This window comes from Pagrus major, chromosome 5, assembly GCF_040436345.1.
Source record: "Pagrus major chromosome 5, Pma_NU_1.0".
NCBI classification, from domain to species: Eukaryota; Metazoa; Chordata; class Actinopteri; order Spariformes; family Sparidae; genus Pagrus; species Pagrus major.
In genome coordinates, this window is record NC_133219.1 from 18,627,423 (window position 1) to 18,651,846 (window position 24,424).

At 38.4% G+C, this 24,424-nt stretch overlaps 1 protein-coding gene across 1 annotated transcript in view; it reads right to left on the reverse strand.

Annotated features, from left to right (window-relative positions):
- Window positions 1–24,424, reverse strand: part of adamts3 (ADAM metallopeptidase with thrombospondin type 1 motif, 3) — a 128,726-nt gene that overhangs the window by 35,820 nt on the left and 68,482 nt on the right. Inside the window, exons 7-10 of the mRNA XM_073466912.1 lie at window positions 23,115–23,271; window positions 13,966–14,071; window positions 5,978–6,121; window positions 4,677–4,809 (exon numbers count right to left, since the gene is read on the reverse strand). Of these exons, the coding sequence (XP_073323013.1) occupies window positions 4,677–4,809; window positions 5,978–6,121; window positions 13,966–14,071; window positions 23,115–23,271 (540 nt within the window). The remainder of the gene's footprint in view (window positions 1–4,676; window positions 4,810–5,977; window positions 6,122–13,965; window positions 14,072–23,114; window positions 23,272–24,424) is intronic.

Consider the following 24,424-nt stretch of genomic DNA (forward strand, 5'->3'; position numbering starts at 1 on the left):
ATGTTTTTGCTCTATTTTTACTTTTTACAAAAAAACATAATTTTCACCTCAAAAAAATCGTTTCTACAATATCTGATGGGGGACACACCGGGGTTCAGTGTGTAGGATTTAGTGGCATCTGTTGGTGAGATTGCAGATTGCAACCAACTAAATGGACCAAGGACAAGATAAAGGACTTTTAATATGTTCAATTAAAATGTAATGGTCTTTGACTGGCAGGTGTAGCAGATAATAACTTAAAACCGACATAGCTCCAGTCTGACTCACTTTCGACTCACTTACATTGTTAACACAATTCATCCTTGATCAAATCTCTAATGACTCTGGATAAGATTGAAATACTCCCCTGGCCATCATCAGACAATCAGCATCATTATCTATTGTTAGGTGTAATCTGGCACCCTGCTGAATATCTTTGAGTGTTTTCTAAGTAAATCTGTCATCAAATTCTGTATTAGATGTATTTACTTCAAGTAAATTTCTTTCCATGTGTGCAGTAAAATACTGGCATGACACCACTTCAAATGATCTTCAGTTCACTTTGATAGTGTTCACTGATTGATATTGATAAAGAAACACTTCATCTCTCCAGCTCATTTATTAGGATTTAATAGAAAGACGTAACGTACTTGAACTTTGAATTGTGCAGAGATTAATACGAGCCTCCGAGCATGTCTGGCGCAGCCTTCTGGATGAGTTGCTCGGGCGAATGGCCTTTTGTTTCAGAGGCACACAAGGCAATTAGCTAGATTGAATGACTTCTTTCTATACGAACAAAAACCTTTGAAGCCGGTGACACAAAAAGAATCCAATGGGCTGTGATAAACAATTGCTGTGAAGGGGCTCCCATCACTCCCAACTGCAGCTCTGGTTCTCTGTTGTTTACACGGGGTTCAAACAGAGGAGTCTGGGAAGCTGCCTTCACAAACAGAACCTGAATACATGAGGTCTGCTTCCAGGTATTCATCAAGAGACACACATACACTCAGAAATTCTTTAGAAGTGCCAGGTGCTGTCTCATTCTTAATTCTTTCATTCGACACACGTAAGTTGAAGTTCGGACAACAAGCGACGAAAACAGATTTTTTGTCACTCTTTTTCAAAAAAGAAGAAGATGGAAATAAAACAACAAGGAGTCTTTTGTCTTTTCAGTCCACATGGGTCTGGTGCTTTTATGTACATGTGTGTAGGATTGACTTTGTTCATGAAAATATCCCCTTTTTTTCAAGTATTCAGAGTCAGCAGCTGAGGCTTTTCCAGCGCAGAGGATAGGCTGCTCCTGAATTATTCAAAAATGCGAGTTGTAAATAGTGATGCATAGGACAGAATTCAAGAATCTATCCAACAAAATCCAGGGAGATGCCATCATCACGTTCATGTAGCAGAAGAGCAAACACGTTTTTAAGTGAGTTCCTCCCGCCATTAGTTAAGTTTGCAAAAGCACTCAGAAATTCAAGAAGAGCAGTGTGACTGCCAGTGTTACTAGAGTAATCCCAGTAGAAGGAGATCATTGCTGTTACACAGTGATCTCCAGCAGCTTCCAGGGTATTTCTGGTACTATTCTGCCGATAGAGAATGAACGATTAGAAAGATTTAAGATTAGGGTTGGACAATAAACTGAATCAAGCAAATAATAGACATTATGCATTATGCTCTTTCCATCCTAAATTGACTGAAATGGCACTTTTTAAGCAAATAAACCAACAACAGCCAGAACAGCCAACCAATCAGTCGACCGTCTGGTATCTTTATGTGGTCATAATGGAGCATTGTGGTGGTTCATGTCTACATCATATCTCTAAACGTCCTATAAACATTCAGGGCTTATTCTAGCTCCATACACCAACCCTGACCTTTGCATCCATGCTGCTACACCACAGCCTGCTGTCAGATGAACATGCAGAAATTGGCCACAAAGTTCCTGCAATCAAATTGTTCTCTGTGCTATGAGATATAAATGCCAATCATTTGTGCATCCTGTGTAGTTTGACCAATGCTTTGGAATTGACAAGTCAAATTAATTTGCCATTAAGTCACTTGAGTCTTGTGCCTGGTAATTCTTTGTGGTTGGTTTTGCAAACACAAAGTTAGCCTTTTGAGTAAAGGCAGCTTTATCTACTGACCTTGGCAATGAATGGACTTTGTTAAAGTGAAACTCTTGCCAAAATGCAACCTAGGCTTTTTTTGTGAAGGAACCCGAGTCAAACCTACGTATAAAAGCATAATTACGACGAAAAAGCCACTTTTAAGATTTACCGTATTTTTGTTTTCAGCTCAAAATCATTTTCAATGGCGTTGCTAGGGGCAACATTACAGTAGCATCAAAATTGCTATTTTTAAAACACTAAGAAGACTCGACACAACATGAAACTTTGCTCGTAGTATCACCAGGGTCTCTACACATGAATACGAGCATAGCTAGCATGCTAGCGTGAGTTGTTCAAAAACCTTCTTTTAGTAAACTCTGTGTACACAAACAATAGCATGCCATTGAAAATGATTTTGACCCGAAAATGAAAATACGGTAAATCTTAAAAGTGGCTTTTTCATCGTAATTATGCTTTTACACGAAGGTTTGACTTGGGCTCCTTCACAAAAAAAGCCTGGGTTGCATTTTGGCGAGAGTTTCACTTTAAGGCCAGTCTGGATGAACAAATTAAATGTACTTTACCAATAGAAATAAACAAAATGTTCTTTTGTCAGGCAGTAAAGTATTTTTTCCAGCTCAGAGTCTTTAAGATGTGTTATGGCCACTAGTGGAAGGTACATTTACTATAGTGCTGTTTGTAAGAACAGTAGTTCAGTACAGTAAATCTACTATACTAAAATATATTCATTCTATGCTTCTTCATACTTCTGCTCAACATTTAAAGCTGCTTTGAGTGTTATTTCCTTATTAAAATAAGTGTTAAATGGCTCATTTCTCCTCCCCCTGCTCCTCTAGTAAAAGAGAGAATGCATGTTCTGGTATCCCTGCCCACTTTACCCAATCAGGACAGAGAACTCCATAAAAAGGTGGTACCTCTTGTTCTGGTTCTTGTTCCTTATTTAGCAACATTAGGATTCATTTTGTGCGGCTAAATGCTCTACTGTGTTCAACGGGGAGCTGTGAACTCCTATTTCATGCTGGGTGGATGGCCTACAGTGGGTTATCAGAGACTTTTCACCAAAAACAACGGCAATAAGAGCAGAGAAATCAAACAAAAAAGTTATGGGCCGGAAAAAAAAAACAATGAGCCAAAAGATGCTGGAATGCTATGTAGCACTGAGGAGAGCTGCAGGGTCAGGGGATAATTCTCTGTGGGTTTATCATTATGAGCAACCACTCTTTTAACACATTTCAAGAAGGCTTTTGATGCGTTTTATGTATGTAATCTAAAAAAAGACTACAACAGCGTTAAAAAGAGGATGTTAATACTGGTAATGGATACTGGAGTGAAGAAAAATGTAATTATCCTTCCTTGGCAGTGGCTTGTCTTAGCAGTTTTGGTATTGGTGGATCAAAAACTAACTTTCAAAGTTATGAGCAAGGACAGCCAACTGCAACAAAAGCCCTCTGGGTTAACTGAATGTACAGCAGGTTGTTAGTAAACATCAGATGCAGCCGTCTGACCTCCTGATTCTTTTATATGTGGAAATCAAACAGTGCAGCCTTCGTCCCCAGTGAGGCAGTGTAACAAAGAAGTCTTGTCGAAATCAAAAATGCTTTCAAAGAAATTCTGACCTTGATTTACAGTCAACAGCTTTACTCATCAAGTGAAGGTTCTAGTCAGACCTCCCGCCTCTAGGTCTCTGCCCAGTCCTCAGTGTAAACACATTCTCTGCTTAAATTTAATTCCAGGATGACTCATTCGCCTGCAGGTTTTGGAGGGTTTTTGAAAATGATAAATGACAGCAATGGGTCTTGATGAAAGGGCATGGTGTTTTGTGCTTGGCCTGATCAACAGCATCATCAAATCAATTATTCATCAGGTGCTGCAATTTCTGAATTTTTAAACTCACGTTTGTAGGCTGCACTCTGTTTTGGAACAAAAACTTTCCACTAATTAGAAAATCATAGAGCAACAGTTTCAACTATTCAGCATTCAACCAATCCAAGTCACAAAATATTTTGACAAAACAAAAAGCTTTAAAACTTTCCCCAAAGTCTAAAAGGAAATAAGAAATAGTACTTTTCTGGTGTTTTGCAGGCTGGAAAAGGAATTTTTATCTGTCATGACGTGACCGGTGAAGAACGAAGAAAAGCTGAACTGAAGATAAGAACATTTATGCACAGAACTAGCCAGACATCAGGTGTGACTGTGTTTAAATAAGCACATGTCTGAAGTTATAACTAATCTAGCACTTGATTCTGCTCGTATGAGTCTGCTGATATGTAAAAGACATTTTCTCAGGGGGCTGATAACATCTCCGGCACGTCCTTCTGCAAAAAACTCACCAGAACTTTTGCCTTGCTCACCTCAAGTATCATTTCTACAGCCAGAGATAGTTTCAGCTGGACGATATCTTATTTTTCTTGCTATTTGAGAGTAAATTAAGTTTCTATGGATTCCATCTTTTCCATCTTCCATCCAACTCTCTGCTGAGTTTCACTTATGGACGTATTTCTGTGATGGGGCTCACACTTTGCAGGTAGCGCCTGTCCACTAAATGGAAGCCCTGGGGGCTGTACTCACTGAAGTGCAGATCTTATAGCCCACTCCAAAGTCAAATCGACACTGCTCATCCATTGAGTAGTTGATGCCAGGTAGCTCAGGAAGCTGCGGCCAGTCGTGTTTGAAGGGGTCATCCAAGAGACAGTCATATGTGCTGTCAGGAAATGAAAAAAGAGGCGACAGAGGTGTCAAAAACTGAACAGAGACTCCTAATAAAGATTTTAACTTAATGTTTTTAATGGATTTGTAACCTGGGGCCTTTATTTACCTCAATGGTGGCCAGACCTTTAGTTTTAAACAGACTTATATCAGAGCCAAACAATCTGGACAGGTTATAGACAGGTTTGGCTGCATGTGTTGGGTTGAGCTGCAGTAAGTCCCCTGATTCTTTTCATGGCGAGTTGCACAGTTTATCTCTGCCCAGAGTCAGCGAGACATCTGTGCCTTTTGTTTGTGTAAAATGATTTTAATCATCCTATCAATTTCACCACAGCAGCAGCAATGCAACACTTTTTTTTTCTTGTATGATCCCACATTATCATAGTGCAGTAAGACTTTTCATACTATACTATACATTGATTTTTTTTCTGTATGGTGATTGATTGCACATTGTCATCTCATTTAATGCAACCTAGTTGTGTGGTGACCACGCTCTGCTGAGCTTATCAGAAATTGATTCCTTTACAGCTGACTGAAAACCTCGATGCCTGGGAACTGAACACAGGCCATGGATGCATGAGCTGAGGCTCATACGGGCTCTCAGTGTCCTCTCTCAGTGTTTAGTTAAAGGGACATTCTGTATTTCACAGCTTCAGTTACTTTAGCTGCTGGATAATGATGTACTTGTATTTCCTCAGAAGATGTACAGTAGAGTTTTGAATAGAGGTTGTTTTTAATGTGGCCTGTTTGGATGTGAAGTGCTTTTGATGAACCCTTTTCTGCACATGTAAGCAAAGACAAATTTATCAAATCTCGTTCACCTACAAATCCTTGTAGGTATAAATGCCTGATGAAAAAATGCAACATTCAACACAACCTCTGTACATGAAGTGCACATAGTTGAGCTACTGCTGCGCCCCAGATAATAGTTTTCCTAACATCTTCTAGCACTGAAATAACCCATTTGAATGGACGTGTGGCCTTGCATTCCATGTGAGACTTTCAGCGTCATTCTATGACTCTGGCTCCGACATTGTTCACCAGTGCTATTAAGCAGTAAAGACAGACATGTAGTCAAATAAAGTCAATCATAGAGCAGCATTCCTGCTCTTTTATGTGACTTATTATTAAAGCATCTTTGTTAACTGAAAACATGAACTCACTGGATGTATCTCTTCAGCTCCTGTCCGCTGCACATGGACCAGTGGTATCGATGGAAGGCCGCCTGCACCAGAGGAGCCATAACACTCCCCATCGCTGTTTCGTCCCCGCAGCGGTTGCCTTGACCGTCATGCTCCATGCCCAACCTGCTCCCACAGGGACAGACAGGAGACAAGCAAATGATTACAAATCTGCAGGATGTCAAGATCAATCTCCAAATAGTTTTGATCAAATAAGCAGCTTTTAGACCATTGAGCCATAATACACAATCTTTTTTATGGACAGAAGAGGAGAAAATTGGCAGACCCTGTCATAAAGATCTCGATCGATCATAAAGATCCCGTAAAGGGTGCTTTTGTTTTGAGTGAAAGAAAGATGCATTACATATTTTTAATACTATTTTCTTGATGAATGGTGATGAGGTAAAGTATGTTTTTGTGGATATGTAAAATCAATAACTGTAAAATGATGATGGTGTAAAAAGTAAACTTTGTTTTAGTGTCGTACCACCAGACAGCAGCTTCTCTCCTCAGGCTGTGAGACTCCTCAGTTCATCCTCAGCACTCCACTATAAACTAATCTGATGAGAATGATTCCAGGTGATATTACGAATAATTATAAAAAATATTCAGAAATAGCCAATCTTCTCATAGTAGTATGTTTACATAAAGATTTATGATAATTTTTCAATTTTTATTATCTCCCCTTTTCTTTCTCAAAAGTTTGTCATCATTTTCAGTCGGCCGTCTGTACAAAAAGAACAAAACTGTTCACTGGAGGAAGTGAAGGACAAACAAACATTTTGACTCTCTGTACAAAACTCTCTGTACGATTGGAAAATTACACTTGCTCAGACATCAGTCCAGAGGAAACATCACAATCAATTTATAACAAAGATGGGATTTTGGGAACATGACGTTTGCCTGTTTACAGAAAATGATGAACATGTGTTGTAAATATTCAATCAGTGCAGACAGAGCTCCTGGTATGTTGCTATTACACCTGTAGTTTGGTTCAGTTGTTAGCCTAAGGGCCTAAACCGTAAACAGGAGAATCCTGTGTCACGATGGACCCACGTGTGAACATTACATTTAGATTACATCTATACTGAATACATAGTATATTATTGGAACTAGTGTGCCATGGAGTTTAATACAGCTATGACAGGAGAGACTTCTGCTGGATGGGAGCAGAGTAAAAAATGTGACCAGGGTTATGTGCAATGCAAGTGATGACTCTTTTATTGAGATAAGAGAGGCTGGGGGTTGGGAGACCGATGATAACGCTGTACTTTACTGCAGCTGATGTGTTCATTTATCTCCTCTACTGTCACAAAGCTCACAAAGTGATAACAGATCATGAGCATCATTAATCCAGACTGCAAGTGGACCTCATATATCATAAATAACACCAGACAGGTAGAAACAGGATGGAAATATTACAGGGACATATTCACTGTCAACCTGCTACATTTCACTTCATATATCTTTTTGGTAAAACACAATCTTCCTTTCTGTCTCTGCACCATAGTCCACCTGAAATGGGACTGATAAGCCTACTTCTCTGGGGTTGTTTTCTTCACACCAGGTTTTGAATGAAAGCTTTCACATGGGCCTATTTGAGCAAAACCAAACAGGTAAATGCACCGGAGCTAGTTTGCACTGAAACAGATAGGACAGATGTGAAAGCACTCTGAAAGGAATAAATGCTTTTAACAAAACATTCTCATCTCTGGTTTATCTACAATTAACATCAACCTAACACTAAAGGGAAACTGCATTGCCTCTGCAGCCCACTTCATAGCTTTAATTTGAAGGAGACCTACTATGGTTTTCCTTTCCTTCAGTGTGTTAAAGGTTCTTGTGCATGTTAAAGGTCATGAAAGTTAAAAAGGTCAAAGTCAAGACCCACAGAAGCTCCTCTCTCCCACAGAAAACACTGCTCCTTAAACGCCCTGTCATTAGCCCCACCTTTATTTCAGTGACTTTGTGACATCACACTACGTCACCATGCTACACATGTGCATAATTGAATGGCTAGCGGCTAGTTTGGCAGAATTGATTTTGCACAGCTGCTCTGTTGTTGTTAGCGGTGCTGGCTCAGGCACGTGTGAGCTGACCAATCAGAGTGAACTGGGTATTCAGAAAGGGGGGGCCTTAAAGAGACAGGAGCTAAAACAGAGTGTTTCAGACAGAGGGGGAATACAGAGCTGCAGCACTTCTTTTTGTCCATTAAAGCATGTAAACCTATTTTAGTAGTAACCCAAAATAAAATTATCAACCTGAACATGAGCGTAATGTGTCTTCTTTTAACTTACTTTACTTTACGTCAATGATTTCCCTATGTCTTCAGTGATAAATATTATATCTATGATTGTTGAAATTTTATTTATAATCTAGTTAAAACCACCAGTGTAAACACCTGCAAGAGGAGAGGATACAATGCCCAGAAAGTGACTTCCCATAAAGACATTTTGTGCTCTGGTACAGACTTGCAAAACAGAAATGATTAGATTCCTGTTCAGCCAGGAGATATCATGCAAAATTCAACACTCGTGAATAACCAAAATTGACATTCTGATCTGTATTTGTGAGAATGTTTTTCTGCAGAACTTCTTTTAAGCATTTTAAATGAAGACAAATGATGCAGATCAACACTTCAGCTCTGAGCTGCTGGTGGATTATGAGGTAGAGGCCATAAAATCTTCCTCATGGTCTTCTTCACTTCTAATTCATTAAGAGCAGCTACTCACAGTGAGTCTAAAAAACTGAAATAGCTGCAGAGGCAAATGTAGAAATGTTGAAACAGCAAAGAGTTCAAATTGAGTTGAATCAAATGTCATGTGTCATTTTTAAAAAAGTATTCCTTTGGAAATTTTGTGCCTTCATCTAGGAGTTGACAATAGGGAGATGATTGGAGATGACTTGCGACAAAGGTTTCCAGTTGGAGCTGAACCAATGTCACAGTCACCATTTCTTATTTGCCAATCTCAAGAAGGCAGGTCTTGCCAAAGAGAAGATGAGTAGAAGAAGAGACTGAAAACTTTTCAAAACTCTTTTTGCTGAGACATACGATAACCCTGAAGTTTTTGTTTCGATTTTATCAAGTTGCTGCATCCTCTTGTTTATTTATTGTACGTATGCTCATAAGGCTTAGTAGAAATAAACCTCAGGGAACAAACAACAAATCATTTTAACATTCCTAACCATGCTGTTACACCAGGGACATTGGGCTTAGTAGACAAACCTTAAAATCCCAGCCACCTTAACACCACCTGCCACACTGTAGTTAACTGCTGTTAATGGTCACAACATCTGCTTACGTTTTTTCCTTCAGACCTGAGCAAACGCCATCCGCTGATGATGACTATGATATTGTTTAAAGTTTCAGAGAAAGCTAATTAGTTGACCTGTACACTGTTTCCAAGGTCAGGAATGAACTTTCATACTTCAAAATGTCTAAATAAAACAGAGATAAAGCATCAATAATACAAAACTAAAGTAAGCTCAATCCCTTCAAACTTTGAAATGAAGGAACATTTCCAATGAATTTCTTGATCTTCGTCTCGGCTTTGAAGGAAAAAGGAGGCTTCGGATAGATTTTAGAGGATAAAACCCACAGAAGAGCATTTCATACTGATTCAGAAGAAACTGTGCTGGAAACTATGTAGGATGTACTGACGTACGCAGAGTACTAATATCTGCTGTCGCCATGTTCTTGAGAATAAACATTTTCTTATTATGAGAAACTAGACCCAACGAACTTTGTTTGTCAGATGAATATGCAAGGTTGTTTATGTAACTTATTAATACCAGACAACTTACAATACACTACCTTGAATCGCTACAATGAGTTAGTTTAGGAAGAAGATAGACGGTGAACTTAGTTTTTGAGTTTTTACTGTGTGTGGTTTTTTTGGGCTTTAGCAATCATTATGCAGATGTTGCTTTAATTTTTATAATCTATAAAATACCAAGTGAACATAAAGAAAGAAGTTTTTTATTTGAAACTGCATGTATTGTAGATTATTAATTATTAAGAGTTTTAAAAATGATATATTATTTTTCTTATCACCATACATTTCGGATTACTACTGATGCATTTCTGTTGTTCTCTAATGTTCAACACACAGCCTGATTGAACAGAGAACAATAACAACAAAAGGTTGCACAGCAGCTGATGTGTCCATTACGCACTGCTGTACATCCTGTACTGTCCCTGCTCTGAATGAGGTCGTGTGTTTAACATACAGTGAGCATCAATAATAGCCTGTGTCGGCAGATGAGGCGTCAATACTGTGTGTTCCAATGTCACAAATTCCTGTTCACTTATTTAAAGCATGCATGAAATGTTTAAGCTTTTGTGCAGCTGCGGCATCGGCTTGTAAAATTATTACACATAATTATACATAATGCTCTGTATAATTAAATCAGTTGAACATTTACATTGTGTGTAGGAGTGAGTTGAACCTTACTGTTGGAGTTTTATACATAACTTTTGTTTTTGGTCTATTTAGTGCTTTCACTGGGGCGTTTTTGGCATGGGAGCAGACAATCCTATAGTCACATTTTATCAACAATACTGATATTTAGTCAGCTTGAGCAATGGCAACAGGGTTAACCTAAGTTCAGCTATAAACACCTCATATTCAACAGCTATCTAGATAAGTGATCAGGTTCTGGAAAATATACTGATAGTTTCCCTGTTTTGTGTTTATTTGTTGCAATTATAGGGGGAAATATTTTTGGAAATGTACAGCTTTATTGCTGAAACATGTACTGCCTCTGGCAGAAAGATTGTCAACATCATCAGAGAAGAAAGGGGTTGTTTTGGATGAAGAGCAGTGCATTTGAACCCATCCAACCTGTTTGGACTGAAAGAGCACAGAACTACAGCTGGATGAGGCGAGGTGGACTAACGCTGATGCTTGCTGCTCACACACAGTTTAAGTTGATGGACTGTTTCCTAGATGTCAAACTTTTGATGTAAAGATGCCGCCCACATTATCTTGTCCATCTCGTTGCATATGTATATAAATATGTATATTTGTATATAAATTACTGTATATATGTTGTGTAATTTGTGTAGCATGAAGGAGTTTTTTTCTTTTCATTATGCAATCTTGTGTTGTATAATGACAAATGAACCCAAACAAGGGCAAAGTATGCTTGTAACAAAGCAGGTCGTGCTACGTGGTATATGGCCGAGTCTGAAGGAAAGAGTATTCAGACTTGAAGGCTTGATGGAAAGCAGGCCATAATAGCCTCCTCACTGCTGCATCACAAAAAAAACCTTTTGGATCTTTGTTGTGCTGTTGCAAAGAATTGTATGAATTGAATTGTATGTCTTTTCTCGTTCGTACAAGCAAATTGTGACAGAGGTAGTGTGGTAAAGGATGCAAACTTAGAACTTGGGAAAGTTTAAATCTGATTCATTGGGCTACCATACAAATATGAAACAATTATTAATGAATCTGAATGCCTCACAATAATTGATTTCTATGCATAATTATTTTTTTCTCACTGTGTGACTACTTGCGTATTTTAAACCAAAGCCTATTTGTAATGATTCTTCATTAAAATGAACAGATGAATGAACTTGCATTATCTTTGCTCAGAGAGAGAGAGAGCCAAGATGGCGGCCCTGTAACACTTCTGTTGTGACTATAGATTTTATGTTGTTTTGATCTCAGCTGGCAACTTCTATGCATCTCTAAATGGTGCAAACCTGTGTAAACCAGACTGTGGACACACCTCGTCTGGCTGGACTGACTTTTAAAGAAACAGGTTTACACCGAGGCTTACATAGCAGAGCTCAGAGCGTTAACATGAAACACATGTTTACATCCGTTATGTTTCACCTTCCAATAGGTTCAGCTGTAAGGAGCGCACTGCCTGGTCTTATAAAGTTGTAACAGGCGATCATAATATGGAGAATTGGGTTTTAATTTTACGATTTACAAGAAAGAATCATGATGCACCTAAAAATGACTTTTCCCCCCACTCATTCCTCTCACCCTGCCAATCTCTGTGCTAAGTGGATGTGCTCATTGGTTTTGGAAAGCTAACAATATCCTTGACATTTGACAAGTGTGGGGGCTTCAACTACCAGGAGTGCTCTTAAGCATACTGATGCCCTAAAACTGAATACTGACAAGCTATGAAAAGTGTCATAATTTGAACAGGTTTTCTCGTTTTGAAACTTTTTAGATGACCATGCTACAGTATAAACAACAAAACACTGAAACACTTAAATAATCCCCTCTGTTTCAGGTCGTGGGGTTCAGAACCTCTATTCCACATATCAGACCACTTTATCAGTTTTCATCGTGTCATATGGTGATGAAAACATCTTTTTTTTAAACAAAAGGGCAAGTACACACATCTTGCTCACAACTTCCTCTTTGTTTGGTTTTCTCAGTGCATCTCTTCAATGTTACCCTGTCTGTCTGATATCTGACTGCCGTTAATTAAATCAACTTCTCCTTGGACTTTCATTTTGCTGTGACAAAGATCCCCTGTGAGCCTCTGTTAAATGTATTGTAGTGGCATAATAACATAAGATTGTAAGGATATACTGTGTATGTGTTTATATAGACAAACTGAAAGTAATTGGGCCATATTTTTACTGCAAGTTACATCTGAAACATTTTCTCTTTCTGGATCCATGGTTACATGATTCATTTGATTATGGTAACCCAGAAACAAGGGGTGGTTTGGCTTGATTATACGCTCAGGCTGCCCCATTCTCCCCACCAGATTTACACTGTATGCCTGATCAAATAATGATCTGACACTAGGTTTTAAGTTTTTCACGAGGTCACATTAAATATCATAACCATGGCAACGGATTAATTGAAAACATGATTTCTGTACTTCATATTCTGTGATAGTGGTCATTAACGGTGACAGTGGGAGTCGAGTGAGGAAACAGGAGATCCTGCAGCTCTACAGGCTCATCTCATCACCCCAATATAAGTATTTTGAAGTTTTTGCACAATATATATATATCTATATATATCTATATATATATATATATATATATATATATATATATATATATATATATATATATATATATACACAGATATTCAGGATGGATTTTACAAGACGAAGGGTGCAAGTCCACTTGAAGAACATTGTTGTTGAACATTGGGATCCCTTCTCAGCATTAGACAGCTGTGTGTACAGCACAGCTCCTGGTTACCAAACTGTTTTATATGATTCTTTGCCTGGGAAGGTCTATTGATCCCTGAAGATGAAACCGTATGCTCACTTGTCTCCAGGGTAAGCCACAAAGCAACAACCGTGAAGTTGGAGGATTCTGCGTCTCGCTCTGGGACATTTCATAAGGACAGATCCTTGCTGTCACAGCTTGTTTACTCTGTGAAAGACAGCTTCCCTTTTCGCTACATCACCGTCCTCCCTCCCGTTCTACTAATTTCATTTTCAACAAGCTTTAAAAACATTTGCTGCAGCAAATTAAGACCGTTAGGTTCGACCCTGGAGACGGTGGTCGAATCAGCTGACTGATAATTTTAAACCTAATTTAATCAGAAATGGAGGTTGTTTAGGTAAAGGCAACAGCTCCCATGATCCCACTCTACTTCATCAAAGTAGGTCTTTGTCTGTAAGATGTATTCAAAGGTCAGAAAATGAAGAGCAGATATAAAAACAAACAGTCAATGAATCCTCGTGCTTTTAGACATATGCTCAATAAATAAACCATGAAATTCAACAAAGGCTAACATGTTCACAGTCAGAGTGCTAAAGGCCAATCTGCTCAAAGGTCTCTCGTGCCACTTAACATAGAGATCAAGGGGAAAAAATGCCCCAGGAGGATGCACTTGCAGAGTGACACTGTTTTTTTTATATGGAAGGACAACAATCTCCCTCGCACATAACATAGAGTCACCCTGGCGAGAGGAACGTGTGTGTTTAGCTTCAAACACCGACACAGACAAAGAAGGAAAAACATATCAAGAACCTACACATGTCCGGTCTCGTGAGCCACAACGAAGGCTGAGGAGAAGCCGTCTTCATGGTTGAGAGTGCAGCTTCGGACTGGGTGGCACATCCCTGTGACCGGAGCGTAACCTGAAGAACAACATGGAAGAAGGATGAATGTTGTTGTCAAAAAGTGAAATGAGTGTGTTTACTTGTGCTTTCGTGTCCTGGTTATAATCAGTTTTTTTTACATCTCTAAAGACTATCCACCACACTGAGGAATATATGTTTGTACCAAAACTGTACTTATACTGAGAGTCTCTACAGTGTTTTGGTGTCATTTACAGGCTTACTGCTTCTGTTCTATGCTTCTGTTCTTCTAGTCTATGTAGGAGTTCCTCACACACAGCTAAGGGACGGGGACTTCAAGGTGCATTTAAGTGTACTTGATACACCAAATTAGAAGGTTTCCTGTCCAATTTACATCATTAGTTCTCACAGATTTTCTTTAACATCCAAGCAAAATTGGTATTGTAACTGAAATATCCCTAACTGAATGCGTGGTTGGACATATGACACACTTTGACTTTGACACCAGAGACTCAGGTTTACAGACTTTCCATGTGTTGTTAGATTTAAACTTTTAAAACACTTACATAGTTAGGGTCAGGGAAAGTGGATCAGGATTTGGCTTCTTCAGTATTCAACCAAGACAACAAGAACGGTACTCGCACTTCAGTTACCAGGAGAATGTGGGGAAAACAAATTAAATACACTGGCAGTGATCACAGATTCGTTCAGTGTATCTTGTTTTACTGCAGTGATCAACTCACTGAAAATGACAGTGGCTTGTATTTTTTTTTAAAAATATGTCCTTGTAACTTTGGAAAATCAACAGACTTTGCAGTTTTTTTTTTTGTGAAAATACTACTACCAAAGAAATAGTGCCTAATATCTGGGGATTATTCAGAGAAACTGGGACATTGTGTCTACAAAAAGATGTTGCTGCTAAATTTAAATTGTAAATTTCCAATGAACAAGCCCCACAAAAGAAACCCCATTCCCCTACATTGGAGTGACAGCAGAAGTTTCACAGGCAGATATCTCGAAATTTAAACACATAAAACTGACAGTACCCATGTGGCTGAAAAGCATTTGAAGTAGGGGCAAACTTATTCTTTAAGTAGGACAGATATGTGCATATTTCTGTCTGTTTGTATTGCGTGTCTTTCAGTGTGTCACATGTATATAAGGATTGCGACAATGCATGTGATGATGAGCTCTGCAACACAGCAGAAAACAGATAATACAAACAAAGGACAAGGGAGAGGCACAGTGGGAGATTCAGCAGGGAGGGGAGGTCTTCTATGTTTGTCACCTTCATGATTATTAATTATGACTGAAATTCATATTTTTCCTGCTATACTTTATTTGCATGATGTTGCATCAGCCATGCAAACACATTGTTGACATTAATAACTGAGTGCATGAAAGCAGCAGATGGTAGCACTGATGAACCTAAACTGTGCCAAAATTAGAATAAACATGTGCTTCCTCATTTAGTCCCTGCTCTGTGCTGTTGTCTTGCCACTAACTGACAGTTACACACTTGTAGCTGCAACATAACGATTAACCCTCTTTGGCACCAAATCCCAAATGCTGATAGATTTAACAAGAAGTGAACAACACACCGCCAGGCAAAGACACACATTAGTGAGTTTAGAATATACACAGTGCCAGTAATTATGGCCTGTCCTGACTTTGAAATAAATCATTTATTGTGACATACAAACTGCAAATTAAACTGGACTTTTCATCATTTCTCATTCTGAGAGGGTTTTTGCTTTGTTTTCAAAGAGTCATCTATTATCATGGTATAATAAAGAATGAAAGTATGAAACCTGAGTGAATCATAAGGAAGATCTGTGCAAAAAAATAAATTTTTTTTAATTGAAGCTAAATGTAACTGTGTCTGTTTTTAAGAGACTAAGATAGTCCATGTTAAGTTTCTTGCAGTCTAATTGAAAAATCCATCCACATCATTACCAATTTATGACTTAATTACGCCTTAGACGATATATCTATTACACAAATTAGCTTTCTTTTAAAGTTATTAATCATTAAAATAACTCAATCTCTACCAGAAATTCAAAAACTGGAGCTGAAATTTCATTAAAGAACGAACCAAAACAGAGAAAGAAACTGACATTCAAGTCAAATTAAAAAACATGCAATATTGAATGAAGACTGAAAGAGAATTGACTCTGCTCTGTGGGATTCGGGAGGGAACACTCGCTCAAACACTCTCACTAATGTCTCAGACAAACATAATTGACTCCTCATGCATTATGCCTCCCCATGGGTGTAATTTACCTTGGGATTTAGTTCTCTAAATCTAGTTTTGTACCCCTTGTATTTAGAGTTTGGGTGACTCTCTAAACAGTGCCCTCTTTCGGTCCAGCTGTCATAATCTAGATGAGAAAACTCTCATGAGAGTTTATAAATATCCAGATTAGTTCATCTGATTGCACTTTTTATCATCACAATGCACTCGCACCAAAAACTGCAGCAGACCGCAACCAGAAAATCAGTTTTAAGGCCAACTTGGGATTCATTTTGCTGTGCCATATTATGTAACCAAAGTTAACCAAACAATATCTGTTTATAACTTAAATTAAGGTCAATTTCAGCTCTGTACAAGCAGACAGTAGGACATACAGTACAAAAGGACAAGAAAAACCAACAGGCAGTCCACAAGACAGCTATGCAACACCACTCTTCAACAATATCTCAAAAACAGGAGCTAGCATCTATACTGTGTGCTTTTCAGAAGTAATGGTGCACTAATAATACAATAATCAAGAACATGTCCATATCCTTTATGGAAGAACGACTATGCTGACCAATTTAATTATTACATGAGCTCATTTTAGTAGATAAGAGCTCATATGCTCGCCCTAGAGCCTACAACTGCCAATAAGTTATATTGTGTAGACAAGTGACCGATGCTCTCTTCTTTTTCCTCTCTCCTGAGCCACTGACATGCCAGCCTCTGGATGATTGATGCATCATGTAGCCAATGAGATTTCAAACCAAGAAATATATCATTTATGTCGTAGTTTTGTGCATTTTTGCTCTTTGAATAGGCTGTTTTTCCACCTTAGCACTTGTTTAAGATTATTTTATATGCACAAAATCAGTGTAAATAAGGGAATAAAGAACTATAAAGAGGGTATTTTGAGGTCACAAAATGGCTTTTTTTTGCTAGGTGCCTGAATATTTTCTTAAGAAAAACATTCATTTTAATTTTTAGAGATTTTGTTGTCTAATTTGAATTTAGACCTTGTGCAACTATATGATATGGACCCATTGTGTTTTCCAGCTAATAGGGGCAGTTACAGGTCATCTGCGGGCTTAATTTTACATTAAAAACTTTAGCTGAGAAAAACAAATAAATAATTCAGTGTGTTCAAACTCCTATAGATAAATGATATAAGTAGTTACAGAGCTTCTGAGAGTTTGGGAAAAATATCAACTCATAACCTTTCAAAAGAGCCCCAAACCATGCATGTACTCCAAACTGTTCAACAACTGCTTTGAATTTACTTTGGGCTAGAGTGGGACAGGCCTTTAAGGATAATTTTACATACATGAATTTATATACATCTCCAGGGATTAGAACAAAGGTTAAGGTTTAAAGGTTTCATGATATCTTGAATGTTCCTCAACATGAAACACAAGAGTGATGAACTGAAAATGAACTCTTCAAATATTGAGACAGGTTCAAAGAAAACATGTTGTTTTTTTCGTCAGTTCCACATGACAGATTAGTTTAAATATTATGATACCGATGAGCCTCAGCTGGTGTTGCTATGGTGAAAGAGCAAGTCAGGCCTGAACCAAATTTATAAATCTCAGCTCTATAGTTGCTACATCTGACCTAAAACTGACCCAGAATCCAAGGATGTATTCCATAAATGAACAAATGAATTGATTTCTAACATGCAAAGCTTCTGCTTGCTGTCAGCAGTGTGGCCTACATACCAAAATATTATGCTAGGTAATTGGACATTTCTTACCAAAATGCCCCTTGACAGTCATGAAACAGGCGGATATTTTCTAACACAGCGGCTATCTTTTGCACTTATGACTCAGCCAGCAGAGTTTCATGACCATCCTCGCCCTCGATGTCCAAATGCCTGCCATCTACAAATGTTAATGCAGAAAAATGAATGGACTTCTGGAACCTTTTTGCATCTAAAATGTCTCCTTGCACTTCATAGTATATATATAATTGTGCAAGCAAATGTGCTCCAAAAATGAAGCTCATTTTGTTAAGATTTTGGGAGCATTTTATTCCACCTGACAGAGTGACTTGCTTTATTTTCAAGCACATTTTCATAGTTCAAATAGACATTTCCTACCTGGTGTAATGTGATACTTCACATTTAAGCCAATAATCCATTGCTGAAAACTGTCAGAGCATCAGTCCTACCTCTTAAGCAAAGCTTCAATATCTTGAATGACAAAACTAGGATGAGCATTTTCTGCAGCCCCGTCGGCGGAATAAAAAGTGTTGAATCATGGTTTCAAGCTTGAAACCACTAAATATTTTTAACAAGAGGTTGGGACTTTCTTCAGCTGTGTTTGTGGCAACAAAACCAGATGTATTTGATAAGATGTTGCAGCGTTTTCCAGCTGTGTTAGCGGCAACAAAAACTGATATTTTTAATGAGATGTTGGGACAATTTCCAGCTGTGTTTGTGGTGACAGAAACAGGTATTTTAAGCCAAAACATGATCTTTTTCTAAACCTAACCAAGTGGTTTTAGTAACGAAACCAAACCAGACCATAAGCACAGCATTGTCATAACATAAATTCAAAGATTAAAGTAAAATTGCAACATAACGAAAATATAAACATATTTGTGATTGGCAAAAAAAGTAAATTGCCTTTTACTGGCAATTGGGGTTTCTGCTGTAATATTGTTAACACATATTTATCATTAACACGTGAACCCAACAATTGTTGGGCTTTTTCGGAGAGGACTGTCTATAGTGTGATAAGAAAGGTGTGAAGGGTATCTGATGTTTATTACGTCTTAAGGCAGATTTACTGAAGGCATAGGAAATGCAGGATCACAACCTTGACAGAGGATCCAGCGTAATGTCGGGGGAATAGGTTTTGTTTGTTTTGATGGTGTTTGATGGGTTAGATTTGCTATCTAGGGAAGGCAGACCTGGCGCTTCGGTTTCATCTTCATCAGCAACTGTTTCTTTCGACCTCTTATTGTCTGTTTACTGTCCGTGGGGTGAAATCTGGTCAATTTCTTTGTTTATTTCAGCCTGTGAAAATGACTCAGTTTCAAAACATGTCACACTGAGAGACAAGCTTAATGACAGCGTGCTTACAGCAAGGCTCTGTGCTTAATACAATCTAACAATGGCTCAAGGGAAGACTGCAGAGAAGTGATTGTAAGATGTTTTCCCCAGACAGCATTGAGATAATTCTGCCTTTGATGAGTGGAGTCCTACAGGAAGCCATGAAGCCAATCATGCTTTAATATCCTTGATGGCATCGTTGCAATCTCAGCGCTGCTTGGTGTGGGAATTTGATTTATATACAATCAAAAGTCGGAAGCCATTGGTTTATTTATCCTAATAGTTTTCATCTTGAAATCCCATTTTATTAATTTGTTAATCTTCAGTAAAAAAAAAAAATGTTGGTTATATTGGCCAACATAATTGTTGTATGTAGCTATTAAAATAATTCTTTAATAATTAATGCATTTAGTATGGCACACCCTGGGTCTCCATAAAAAAAAGCATTTAACACTGCTTTTGACAATTTATTCGCCTCCATGGCTCTGCTTATATTCTAGGTATGTTAGCATCCTTGCTAATGTTTTTATGTTTATTTCACATTCCCTCTGTTCGAAGAAACACAGCCACAAAAGGGATAGCAGCTGAGAGCCTTTCAAATTCATAGCATATGTCAACAAGACCTAACTTTAAGACTGTACATCTAAATGACAAATTACAACAAGCAAGAAAATTCCCATGAAAAAATAAAAAGGTGAAATTAGAGTGAGAATGTAAATAATTACAAATTCTTTTTTTACTTTTTGCTTATTCTAGTTAACACTAAGAACAGTGATACACCTGACAGACAGAAATAGCACGTGTTGGCATCAAAAATCAAGCCCACTGTACCGTAAATGACTGCAGGCAATAAGACATTGGTTTAACGGTAAAATGTCTCAATGCAGCTTTGAACTCGGTTCAATTACAGAGTATCCCCACAGGGAATAGACCACTAAAAGACAGTGTCCCCTGGCGTTTATAAAGTTCAGGAGTCACCAGCTGATCTTCTCACTGCTGCTTCAATTCTCCTGTGCACAGTGTGAAACAGATGCATCGCTTGCTGTAGATCAAAAAATGAACAGACACTGACCTTTCTCTATTTGTATCAGGCCTAGCAGGGGGAGGAAATAACTTGCACATCCCTTTTGTATTTTTCTTAATGTAATCCCTTTCATATGAGGCGAGCAACACATAAAAGGTTTTGTCTGTATGGAAAGTATAGCACCACATTATACCACTTACAGTATGCAGTCATGTACTGATTATTAATAACGCATGAAGTGTCAGCTTGTGTCCCTGAAATCTTTCAGTGTATTGCTCGTGGGATCAAACCAACTGAAAAACACGGATACAATCTTTTATCACAGTATTTCATTATACTATATCGCCATTGACTGAAGTTGAGAAAAGCAGATGTTGATGCATAAAATAACCAGATATGAATGTCCCATCTGTTTCTTCATGAATTAAATATATCTGACTTTATTTGTATTGTAGGATGGTATATGTCCTTTCATTTTTGTAAAAGGATAATCCAGTGTGAGTTCAGAGGGGAATTAGGAGCACCCTTCCTTAGCATTTACAGAATTCAACCAGCTGCCACTGGGATTTCACTCAGCTGGGAACTACCCTAAGCAAAAAAATGTATATGTAATCACAAGGATATGGTGGTCAGTCTTCCTATTTATTGGTAAAATCAAGAAGGTCTGCTATACTTGAGTCGCACTGGAGGCTAATGCAGCTTCAAAAATACAATCAAAGTATAAGATATAACTACCAGATCTAGTTTAGCCATTCCTGGATGACATTGAATACATATCTCAGATTTCAGGACTGGGCATGATGGTGAATACTGGGTTTGTAATCATTTTAGCCTCAGCTGCATCACAGCACCGTGTGTACCTTTATCTATTTTACACATGAACAAGCTGAAAGCATGAAACCACATGTACTGCACAGGCTGTCTTTAGCCAAAAAAACAGCAGAACATTTTCATTTGCTGTTTTTTTTATATTTTACATTCCCACTCTGTAAATGAAGTGTCATGGACTGACATGTAGACTGTTTACTGGACTGAGCCTCAGATGTACTGTATGTATGTATGTATCTAGTGCTAATTAGCAGATTTTAGCATGCCAACACATTAAACTAAGACATAGTATTGCAAACATACCTGCTAAACATCAGCATACTACCATTATCATTGTGAGCTAGTTGGCATGCTGATTTCAGCAATTTTTATTTCTATATTATACATATGTTGTGTTTAAACCTCCTGAGTGTATCACATCATATATGATAATAACACATCTACTCCACCGTGAGTTAGGTTATTTTTCCTATAAACTTTCAGTCCTCTTAGCTTTTATCGAAGTTTACATTTTCAACTGAGTTTGTGCTTCAGTCCAGAGTGTGAAAAAGATTTGTCTGCCAGTCAGCCTCCTGCAAACGTTGAATACACACACACACACACACACACACACACACACAAACATCAGGACCACCTCACACCTTACACAACAATAACCAACACACAGGAGACTCCATTATCATCCGATGGCGCCGTAAAACGACTGTGAAACCAGCTGCTTTTGTTTCTTGAGTCAAAACATATCAGATTCCAGTCTATTTAACTTCAAATTCATCGACAATGTCTGCAGCGATTTAACTCCTCTTGTGTTGATCTTAGATACAACTCGGTCTTCCAGCTGTGGTATTTCTTGATGGTTTCTTTGTTTTGTTTTCCTGTAAATGGCTCAAAATATGTTGTCATTCTGGACAAAGAGCACTGCAGACCTGGAAAACTTTTATTTTATTGATATACTTATTGGCACAGCTTTTAGCGGGCCAAACAAAGCAGTAGCAACTAAATAAACTCAGCTAAAACTTGGCTGTTGTTAAAGCACCCCAATAACTCTGTCATAATGCTACTGCATCAGTGAGGTCTACAAAAGCTTTGGTCTTGTCAGGTAATGTAGAACATGTCTGGTACACGCCTGTATACTGCAGATAAATCCCTTCCGATTGGTCTCCACAAAAAGGACGTAATTAAGGGATTAGCCAAAGCGCACAGTCGTCTCTTCCAAGTGAAAAATACATGCAGCTGCTGCTCAAAGGGGCAAATAAAAAAGACATAAAGCAAGATGAATGACCTTTTGAATGGACTTTTCGTCACTCTCATTGTTTCAGTATGGCTGCTGTAGAGAAAATAAGAGGTGGGGCGAGCAGTCAATTTCAGGCAGACAGTGCAGATTGCCTTCAGCTTTAAGCCTTTCCAATCATAAGAAAATAAGTTAAGAGTAGGTGCCAAATATGAAACACAAAGGACATTGGGGTGGTACCTATACACGACCGGTCATGCTGTTTGAGCTCGATATTGGTGATAAAGAGGCTTGCTGATTGTTCAGGCCTCTTTTTCATGGCTTGTTTTTTTTGTGTTTTACCTCGTGCAACTGGGGCACAATCAGAGAGAATCTGGACAGTTTACAAATGAGAGCTGTGTCTTACTTTGAAAGTTTCTCGAAAACACCTTGTTAAATGTGCAACATGAAATCTACATAATAGTTAAACTTTTAACATAAACACAGGACGTGTAATCCCTTAAAATTAGTCGAGGGCAGTCTGAGCCTCCCACAACCATTAATGTCAAGAATACACCAAAGAATCAGTCCTGATTAACAAGTTGCAAATTTTGGAAGACAGGGTCTTTTACTGCCGTGTATTATGTTGGATAATCTCCTGCAATTCAGATCACATGCCAGGGGCAGGTCAAAATGCTGAAGGCAACAGAACAGCTTTATTGGAACCACTGTGTCCTCCGGGGGCCTTACCCTGCATCCCTGTAGGGCCGAAGCCTTGGCGAGTGAGGAAAATCGCGTGGTCGTGGTGTTCGGCGTGATCAGGGTCGCCCTTCTGTTGCACAAACGCCCAGCGGCACACATTCTCCAGGCTCCGTGATGGGTTACCTCTTTCAATGAGGTTGATGGACTGACAAGCAAGAGAGAGAGAGAGAGAGAAAGAGAGATGCTTACAAATTAACCTTGACTGTTTGAATGACTGCTTTAGTATACGTTAGTATTCTGTCAGCAGCCCAAAATTTAACAGATAGTTTTCCTGATTGGAATGGGTAGTGCTCACTGTAGACACAGAACAAACAAGGGTGATAATAGCTGGATATCAAACTGAATTTCTTCTCTACAATCTATACAAAAACTAAGGTGAGCATAAGTGAGATCAACCCATCTGGGTACTTTGCCCTTGCATCACGTCCCGCCTACCTTTATTAAATGTCAGGTCATCTGTAATCTTTTCTGTCATTAAGACTTTATTGTAAACGATTCACATCACTGTGGTGAAGCAGAAACACCGTCTCTGTTTTGACAGCTGTTTATGCTTGATTTCGTGACTGTTTACTACGAGCTGAGAGGAGGTGAAAACAGGTATGTTTAGCTCCACTTCCAATGTTACATTATTAGAAGGTCAGCTCAATTTATGTGTATTATTCACATTAAAACAGCCTCTGCTCCTGGCGGTCTGTCCAGTGGACAGACCGGTAAACCAAACTCCATTATAAAAGCAGGTGTTTTATAGTAGGGCCTTATTTTTTCATAGTTACAACTTTACAAAGGCATCATACCATCACAGATTACGCTGCATACTTTCTGCATGCAAATGTGCGTTTTTCAAGGTACGTTTTGCAGAGAGCGTGAGTAGCTGGCCCCTGCAATCTGCACACATTCACTTCCCTATTTAGCATCACTGCTCCATTATTAATGGCTGTGGATGTGTCCATGAGTGTGAAAGAAAACACTTTTCTGAAGCTTTATTGGAGAGCTAATGAATACAGCGAGGAAGATCATCTTATCATCAAGCTCTTGTTCTTCCGAGACCTGGTTGCCATACTAAAAAAATTGCAAAAAGGAGTCTAAATCAGCATCTAAATGATAGAGGCTGGAGTTTGTGCAATCGCAGGCTTTGAAGAAAAAAGGTGATTTTTGTTTGATATACTTGTGTGTGTGCGGATGCATAGCTGGCTGTTTGCAACAAATACAAACACACTGTTGGCATTATGTTTACAATCTATCTAGAATACCACCTTCCTTTCTTTCTTAAATATGGGGTTACAATAATATGATATTAA